This window comes from Cryptomeria japonica, chromosome 3 (assembly GCF_030272615.1).
Source record: "Cryptomeria japonica chromosome 3, Sugi_1.0, whole genome shotgun sequence".
Classification (NCBI taxonomy): Eukaryota; Viridiplantae; Streptophyta; class Pinopsida; order Cupressales; family Cupressaceae; genus Cryptomeria; species Cryptomeria japonica.
The window spans coordinates 199,171,599-199,180,131 of NC_081407.1; the positions used below are offsets into that span (position 1 = coordinate 199,171,599).

At 36.5% G+C, this 8,533-nt stretch overlaps 1 protein-coding gene across 2 annotated transcripts; it reads left to right on the top strand.

Moving 5' to 3' along the window:
• The first annotated feature begins 593 nt into the window (after positions 1 to 593).
• On the top strand, positions 594 to 6,123 carry LOC131034236 (uncharacterized). 2 transcript variants are annotated; one of them, XM_057965656.2, is made up of 12 exons: positions 594 to 1,472; positions 1,971 to 2,237; positions 2,328 to 2,421; positions 2,545 to 2,640; positions 2,737 to 2,853; positions 3,121 to 3,735; positions 3,916 to 4,334; positions 4,508 to 4,607; positions 4,731 to 4,790; positions 4,921 to 5,004; positions 5,091 to 5,210; positions 5,321 to 6,123. In XM_057965656.2, the coding sequence occupies exons 2-12, from the start codon at positions 2,086 to 2,088 to the stop codon at positions 5,621 to 5,623; spliced, it is 2,160 nt and encodes a 719-aa protein (XP_057821639.2). In that variant the 5' UTR covers positions 594 to 1,472; positions 1,971 to 2,085; the 3' UTR covers positions 5,624 to 6,123. The 2 variants fall into 2 exon arrangements, with proteins under 2 accessions (XP_057821639.2, XP_057821638.2); XM_057965655.2 differs by having other exon boundaries at positions 1,983 to 2,237.
• The last annotated feature ends 2,410 nt before the right edge of the window (positions 6,124 to 8,533 follow it).

Consider the following 8,533-nt stretch of genomic DNA (forward strand, 5'->3'; position numbering starts at 1 on the left):
AAAAGAATAAAAGAATATGTTCATAATATATACAAAATTTAAATAATTTAAAATCTTCACTCAAATAAATTAAAAATAAAAAACCTAAAATTACATAACTATAATTCATATTATTATTAAATTAAAAAAAAACAAAAAAACTATTTGATCGTAATATATACAAAAATTTAAATAATTTAATTCTATATACAAGTCTAAAAGCAATAAATTTGAATACGACCAAACAATGGTATTCCAAGCAAAAAATACCCATCAACCAAATAATTATACAACTAATCTTTCTCCAATAATTATACAACTAATTTTTCTCCAATAATTATAAAAAAAAAACTTTACATTGAATAAAAATATTAAAATTCCAAATTACATTGAATAAAATATTAAAATTCCAAACTAACGTGTCACAGTCTTGGCATGCAGGATATTTTCCTGATAAATCAAAGCCAAAATGGAAATTCCAAAGAAGTCATCCTCATTAAGAAGGTGGTGAGCCAAAATTTAAACACCGACTTGTTGGCGCCAGGTGGCATGACACCGATTGTGGGACCAATAAAAATGCCCCTAACTATTCATTTTCAGTTGACTTGCCCGGAAGTTCAGATTAGATTGACGGATCTTGAACGTCTGTTACAAATTTACAGGCACCCAAGTTAAAAATTTACAGGCACCCACCTTTACCTCGGGGTCACAAAACGCCTGAATAAAAAAGCTAATGGCTTTACCCTTTGGTTGTCCTCCATCATACATGAAAGCGACTGCAATATATCTATTTCTATGTCCTTCTGCAAGGAGATAACGATTATTTTACGGAAAGAAATGAATGAATGAATTTGAGCATCTAAATTTATGTCTCATCCCCACAACAGTGTTTGTTGTAAATTTGTAAAGGTTGGAGTTTTGCCTCTCTTATTCGAACTTTTTGCTTGGTTTTACTCTCTTGTGTTATAATGTGGATGGGAAGGAAGGCTTTTGATGTCCACCATTTTCATCTTCACCTGTAATGAACTCGAGTTGTGCTTTTGGGTCAAGTGAGAGATGCTTTTCTGACTCTTATATCATGCACAACAAACAACATCGATTCTATTATTTGATGGATGGGCTTTCTGCTTTGAGCTGCTTCTGTGGTTTGTTTTATTGGGTGTGATGGATTGAAAGTGGAAATGGGTGTGGGAATGCCACCAGACTGCTTGTCGTTTTGGGGATTGAGGATTCGGGCATTTGTTATTGCCATTAGAGCAGAGTTGGGACTTGAGCATTGGTTTTAGGCACTGGATTGTTTGTAGTGTAGTTGTGCTGTAATTTGTTTTGTGGGTTGAAGGTCTATTGAATCTGTTCAGTGGGGAGCGACAGATCTATAAGTGGAATTTGCTTTCAGGGGAGCATTCCTGAGAGTGAGGAGAATCCAATAGAAGTTTTGTCACAGGATTCATCTGAAGCTAAGAGCATATGGACTCAGAGAACAAACCCCAAAGGTATATGAGAGTTTGGATGTAACAAATTCCAATTAAGGAAGAATTCAGAGCATTTTGTAGTATATATGAGATGAAGGTTATGCCATATGATATGAAATGAATTGTCTTTATATACGGGAAAAATGAATTGGGTTTTGAATCCATGATCAAGTGGTGCACACTCCACATCCATTTGGTTTCACATGAACCCATATGTCAGTGAAGGGTCAACTAATTTAAGCAGGCCAAATTAAACTATTTAATTTACTTTCTGCAGTTCTTTTGATGCTATTATTCTCTCAGGGGCCTTGTTGGTCACTAGATTTCATTTGTTCATGAATTTCAGTTCTTTCTGTATAAATCTGATGTATTATGGGGTGCAGGGCTTGGGATTTAATAACTAGGCACAGAGTGATAAGATCAGATCATCCCATGGCTTCTACTATCTTAGTTAGAGTTTGATATGTTATGTGCCACTGAGCATTGACGGTCAATTTCTGAATCTATAACTTAAAACAGTTTTGCCTGCAGAGTCCTCCTAAGTTATCAAAACCTTGAATAAAGACATGTGGAAAATCGACATTTTCCAAAGATGAAACAATAAGACAGATTAAAGAAGATCAAGACAAAAGTTATGGTGCTAAAGCCAGAATGGGATGACTTCACTGCATTGGCAAGCAATGGGTTAGTAGTATTACGTCATGCTGAAAACACAGACTCTTCTGCAAGAAAGAAATCTGAATTGTTTTATGTCCATGGTCCAACTGATTGCAAGGTTCTTGCCAGGTAATGGAGCTGTCAAGCCCTGATCTAGAAATATAAGAACATTTCTTGAAGCAGTCTATTCATAAAATTGATCATTTCTGTCAATGGCAGCTTCTCTGATGCTGTGGAGGAAATAGCAATGCATACCGGATGTAGAACAAGTGTGCAAGCAATGAAAAGGCCTGCAAACTACGAAAAAGTTCAGGTACTTCTGGAATTAAAAGCTTCCATTATAGTTACATTTGTAGAATCCAATTTCAATTTTACTTTCAAGAAACTAATTCTTCAATTCATGTTATCTGATAACTGTATGCCTTCTTTCATAAAGGTTAAGCAGACCAAAGAATTACAAGAAACTACTAGGGAAACTGCTAGTTCTAGGCAATCCTCCAGACGAGAGAGAAAGATAGAACTTGAAAAAGATGTAAGTAAATTTAGTTCATTTTTAGACTTGAATTCCTTTTTGAAAAAATCAGAATTTGGTTTAATCTGGCGAACAAGTTTGGTGTGTGAATTACAGATAGAGAAGTTAAGGAAGAAACTCAGATATGAGGAGAATATGCATAGAGCATTGGAGCGAGCATTCACAAGGCCTCTTGGTGCTCTTCCTAGGCTTCCGCCCTACCTTTCGCCAGAGGTACGGCTTAAATTCTTCTCATTTGCAAGTAAAAAATTAATCAGATTTCAGAGATTTCTAATTCTGTTCATTTGATGAAGATCCCTTTAAATTACAATTAAAACATATCACCATATTTTCTTCAATAGCAATCTGAAACACCTTGTCCATAAAGAAACCAGGATACATTCAATCTTGCTAGTATCACATTTAATCATTGCATCTACGTCAGTAACTCTGAATTGACCAGATACAACAAAATGTTGCTTACTCTGACTTTCTTTCCAGACTTTGGAGCTCCTTGCAGAAGTGGCTGTGTTAGAGGAAGAGGTGGTTCGTCTAGAGGAGCAAATTGTAAATTTAAGGCAAGGTTTCTATCAGGAAGCTGTGTATATCTCATCCTTCAGGAAGCAAATGGAATCCGTTGAAAACGTGGAACAATCTAAGGCAAAGAAGCCAGAGCCCCTTCAGCCTCCTTCGTGGGGCCAGCAATCTGTCCAAGAAAGCCAACAGGGCAACAGAAATCTTCTTGTAGGAGGCATGCTTCCCTCCATCAGCGAGTTTTCATCTGATGCACCTTCCCATACTGGTGGTGTACATAGTGATAGAAATAAGGCAACATCAGTTTCTGGATCTGAATCCAAAGGTGTACATTTTGCAGCTCAAGTTGTAAATTCCAAGCATCCTATTTACAAGGGACATTCAGATGAGGGATCAAAACCACGCAAGGCTCTGCAAAAGAAATTGGAGCCATTAGAGGTCAATCACGGTAAAGAGAACCAGCTACAGAGGACTCCTAGAAATATGGTTTCTTCATCTCAATTTTCGAGGATGAAGACTGCAACTCAGAAACAATACCCAATGAACAATAAAGCTGTCAAGATAAATGCTCCTAAAGGACAGGTATTGAACTTAAAGGCATTTCCTGATATAAGCCTCCTTTTAGGCTATAGCAGTTTGTTGCACATTTCAATTCTGGTCTGTCTTTGTTCTTTTCTTGGTTCTTTCTACATTTCTACAGCTATCACTCTAGAATGTTATGTACAGGGGAAGCTCATTCATGTATATGTGTAATTTTATCAGACACAACACAGCACGATAACTGGTAACTTGGAACTTGATCATGTGTCGACTTTGAGTGCTCTGCAAGATGGAAAAAACATGAATCCTAACAGGGTTTCTGAGGAGATGGTAAAATGCTTGCTGAGTATCTTCTTGAAGCTAAAAAGACAGTCTTTAGGTTCAGAATATGATACATCATCAGCTGTCTCACACTCAACCTTCTCGAGTTCAAGTTCAACAAGTTTTGGTTCCAGAAACACACTAAGCTGTAAGATGCCCATTGATAGTTCAGAAGAAATTGATTTCAGAGATCCATATGGTGTTTGTGTTGATTCAGAATTAAGAGATGTTGGTCCATACAAACATCTCCATGATATAGTGGCCAACTCCATTGACTTAAGTCAGATGCAAAATTCTTCCCCTTTGCTTCGGAGGTTAAAGTAAGTTGGCTTTTGGGTTCTATTTAAATCATTTGGATTTTACAGCAAAATTTTTGCATATATAACTAAGCGTAAGGTACTTCAATATCATAGGAATTTTTTTTACATGGAATTTTGTTGAATGGCATGACAATATTATTGTAATTGTTCGAATATTTCCCTTGTCCTTGCAGGGTACTCGCCAACAAGCTAAGTTCTGTGGACTTGAGAGGTTTAACACATCAGCAGAGGTTGGCCTTTTGGATCAATATTTATAACGTCTGCATGATGAATGTATGGTAGATGCGTTTTCCCTTGATCCCCATTTCAATTCCTTCAATTTTAAAACAATTGTCTTTTGTTACTGTAAATCCATTTCTGGGAAAGTAAAACAATTTATCTATCCTGCTATTACAGACATTCCTTGAGCATGGAATTCCAGCTAACCCTCAAATGTTGGTTGCTCTTATGCACAAGGTATGTTATACCCTAAATGTTGCAAATATTTAATTTCTGCGCTTACTCAAGTGATTGTGAATCCTAAGGACAACAAAGAATGTAGCTGCACTTTTTGACTTTGTGTGCTCCACATCTGAGAATGATGCAGGCAATCATCAATGTAGGTGGCCATTTGGTGCATGCATTGACCATCGAACATTTCATACTTCGGCTACCATATCATTCAAAAGATGTAAGATTATTTATGGAATGGATTGAGCCAAGGGTACAAATTTGAACGAATCTCTAAATTCATATAACTGTCCATTTGTATTTCAGGCCTATCCCAAAGGGGGAAAGAAGGACAAAGAGGCAACAATGAGAAGTGTTTATGGTTTAGAATGGCCTGAGCCATTGGTGACCTTTGCTTTGTCCTGTGGAAGTTGGTCATCTCCCGCTGTAAGTATTATAAGGTTTTATGTGTTTATCAGCATGAGGGGTAAAATAGGGAATATTTACTTCCATAACAGGTGTTTAGAGCTCTAAAACATGGGTTTTTTGATGAATAGGTGCGGGTATATACTGCAGATGATGTAGAAAAGGAACTAGAAGCTGCAAAGAAGGAGTATCTACAAGCTGCAGTAGGGGTCACTACCAAGAAAAAGCTTCTGCTTCCTAAATTATTGGATTGGTACTTGCGAGATTTTGCAAAGGATGCAGAATCATTGCTAGATTGGATTTGCTTACAGCTCCCCAACGCATTAAGAATTCAAGTGGTGGAGTGTTTGCAAAGAGGGAAGGATGAAATGGTTTCTCAGCTGATAGAAGTAATGCCATATGAATTTGATTTTCGGTATCTTTTTGCCATATAACCTTGTAAAGCCATTTTGCTTCAATAACCATTATATCGATGTTGAATTCAAATGTGTAAAACACTGGTAGTATATAATTTCCAGTGATGAGATTGTAGGAGTGCTTCGGAAACCATAATTGTACTGCAACAGTCATGGGGTTTTTTCAGTGTTAGCCAAGTGATACTCATTTATGTAAATTTACAAGAGCTGCAGAGTCTACATAAATACATGGCAATGCAAGTGCTCTGTGTCATCAACTTGGTGGGAGATTTAAGGTATTCTTTTGATCCCTTCAAGCAAAACAGGCAATCTGTTTGTGCAGTTAAGTAATTTGTTATTTCCCTCCCTCTTTGGGCTGGGAACTGTACCGGAGAGTTTGAAGAGTTTATTGCCTTTGCAATCAAGGATTGCGATCATGTATAGGGAAGGCATGGAAGGCGAGGGAAATTGGTTATGTTCATCCGGATATGTAGAATGCTACAACAAGAGTGAATGAAAAGAAATTTTCAATTATCAAATTATTTATAGTAACAGTAATAAGATTACCTTGGTTTGCTTTGAAATCTTCAAGAGAGAGAATTGAAGGATTTTGTGAGGGTTACATAATGGGGTTTGCAGAATTTAGATTTCAAGGCTACCTGCACAAAAATTATGATAAATGAAAACATACCAAGGTCAAGCCTTGACCTCAATCAATATATGATACACCATTTCATATCATGGATACATACATTCAGAATAGTTTAAACAAAGAAAAACCTGAAATAATGAAACTTTAGAACCTCTTACAGTATGCAGGCCAGAACTTTGCATGCAATCTTGAGGATGTTTTTAAGTATGCACGAAAGAATACCCATCCCATTTAAACATGTTATCCATTTAAATACATAAATTTCCAGTCTGATAAATTATCTTGATGGTTTCTGGATTTGACTGCGTGATCAATTAAAATAAATAAACATTTGGGATCATATTCCATGATCGATCATCACAATGAGAAAGTTTGAGAAAGTTTGAGAAGAGAAATGAAAAAAGACTTAAAAAAATCCAGAAACCATCAAGACAGTCCTATCCATTTATTCAGTTATATCAATTCAGAACTTAAAATTATAACTAACCTCCAAGGAGATGAAAAAGTTTCTCTTGGGTGTTACTTTTTTCGCAAAGTTTAATGTCAGACATATACACACCCACTCCGTTTTTGAACTTTCTTTTCCATTGCTAAATTCAGCTCACTTCCAAAGCAGTTATATTTCCTTTTCACAGAAACCCAAGTCAGATAGTTAAAATTAAAAATTAAATATTAACAATTTGCAGTTTCTCCCAACTACCGTTTGAAGAGTAAAATGATTTTGTTTGATTGTGGAAAGAACAGCTAATCATGTTGATATAGTATTCCTTTTCTTCAAACGACAGGTTGTTATGGTGATATTGAATTCCATAAACTATAGCATTAACGATCTTCTAATGGTTTGGCTTCTTTTTAATGTCGAACATGTTTGCAGGGGAAAATGCTTTCTTTTTGTCTTAAAAATGTATCATTCGTTAATAATCTTTTTCATCCCAGCACACTTTCCAATGTTACATTATTTAATAATCTCATTGTGCATGTGTTAACCTATGCATCTTGTAATTTTTTGTGCATAAATAACTATTGTAAGAGGTCGTTGGAGAAGGCACCACAACATTTGGGGTACAGCTGTTTGTTATAATCACTCTATGCCATGTTTGTGTGGAGTATAAAAGTGCAGGCCACAGTCGTGGCCTTTTACTTTCTTGTTTTGGCCTTGTCTTAAATATATTGCTTGGACATTTATTTTGTCTTCTTCTACATATATGTTGTCACAATCATGAAGCCTATCATTGATCAATCTATCTTAATCCCTAATGGTCCAAATTGACTTTCATTCTAGGACCATTCATCTTGGACTACATTGGATGTATGGATGTATGGATCTCTATCATGGACAAATTTGCATCCACAACTTTGTCTTGATTTAAACACCATATTTTAGCACCCTAAATTGGCTCTTTTTGGATGTGATAAGTATTACTTATTGGTTAGTGTGTCAAATATTTGAATTATGCACCTAAGATCTTCTCTTTAAAGACAAGCCCTAGGACATTAGTAGATCATTGAGGATCTTGTATTTAAGGACAAGTCCTAGGACAATACTAGATCATCCAAAGATCATCAAACTATTTGCAAGTAATGCCTACTTTTCATGTTGGTGAATTTCTTGTCCCTCAATCTCGGGCTTAGGTTCAATTAACCACCACTGATACTTTTGGGATCTAGTTAATCACTAGTTGACAAGGAACCTTCTCCTTCCTACCCCCAACCCCCTTATAGTAGTCTTGTTGTTAGGCAATCACATTTGCCATTATAGAGTAGGGGTACCTCTCCACTAGATATAGATAGGGAGCCTTCCTCCCCGAAGCAATGCCCCTACATATGTAACAGGCCCTGGAACACTAAGGCTATATCATAATCAATGATATCGTAACTAGTCAATTGTCTAAAGAACTTCTCCTAGGCCCCCACCCTACCCCAAGGGTGGGAGGGAAGATGAAGCCTCCCACTAGGGTGGGGGGGCAAGGGTGAGGGGAATTCTAGGCAAGGTAGATCAATTGTTCGGCAAATTCCCTCACTCCCTAATGATGCCTCCTACTTGAGGTGGGTCCCTACTATTCTATGGTGGAGGTTATTGAAACATGTTGAAAATCATTATTTGCACTTTTGCATGAGCATCATGATTTGTAGGTACAATCACAGGTAGTTAATTTTTTTTGTCTTGTGTACAATCTTTTTGCATCAACATCATGATTTGTAGGTACAATCATAGGTACTTACAATTTTTGTCTTGTGTCCAATATTTTTCGCATCAACATCATAATTTGTAGGTACATTCATATGTACTTACATTT

What these genes read in the sequence shown, in the direction of transcription:
- LOC131034236 (XM_057965656.2), top strand. Translation starts at nt 2,086, where the DNA reads ATGGTGCTAAAGCCAGAATGGGATGACTTCACTGCATTGGCAAGCAAT. An exon ending in CCTTTGCTTCGGAGGTTAAA is followed by an intron (nt 4,335 to 4,507) that starts GTAAGTTGGCTT and finishes TTGTCCTTGCAG; the next exon opens with GGTACTCGCCAACAAGCTAA. An exon ending in TACCATATCATTCAAAAGAT is followed by an intron (nt 5,005 to 5,090) that starts GTAAGATTATTT and finishes TTTGTATTTCAG; the next exon opens with GCCTATCCCAAAGGGGGAAA.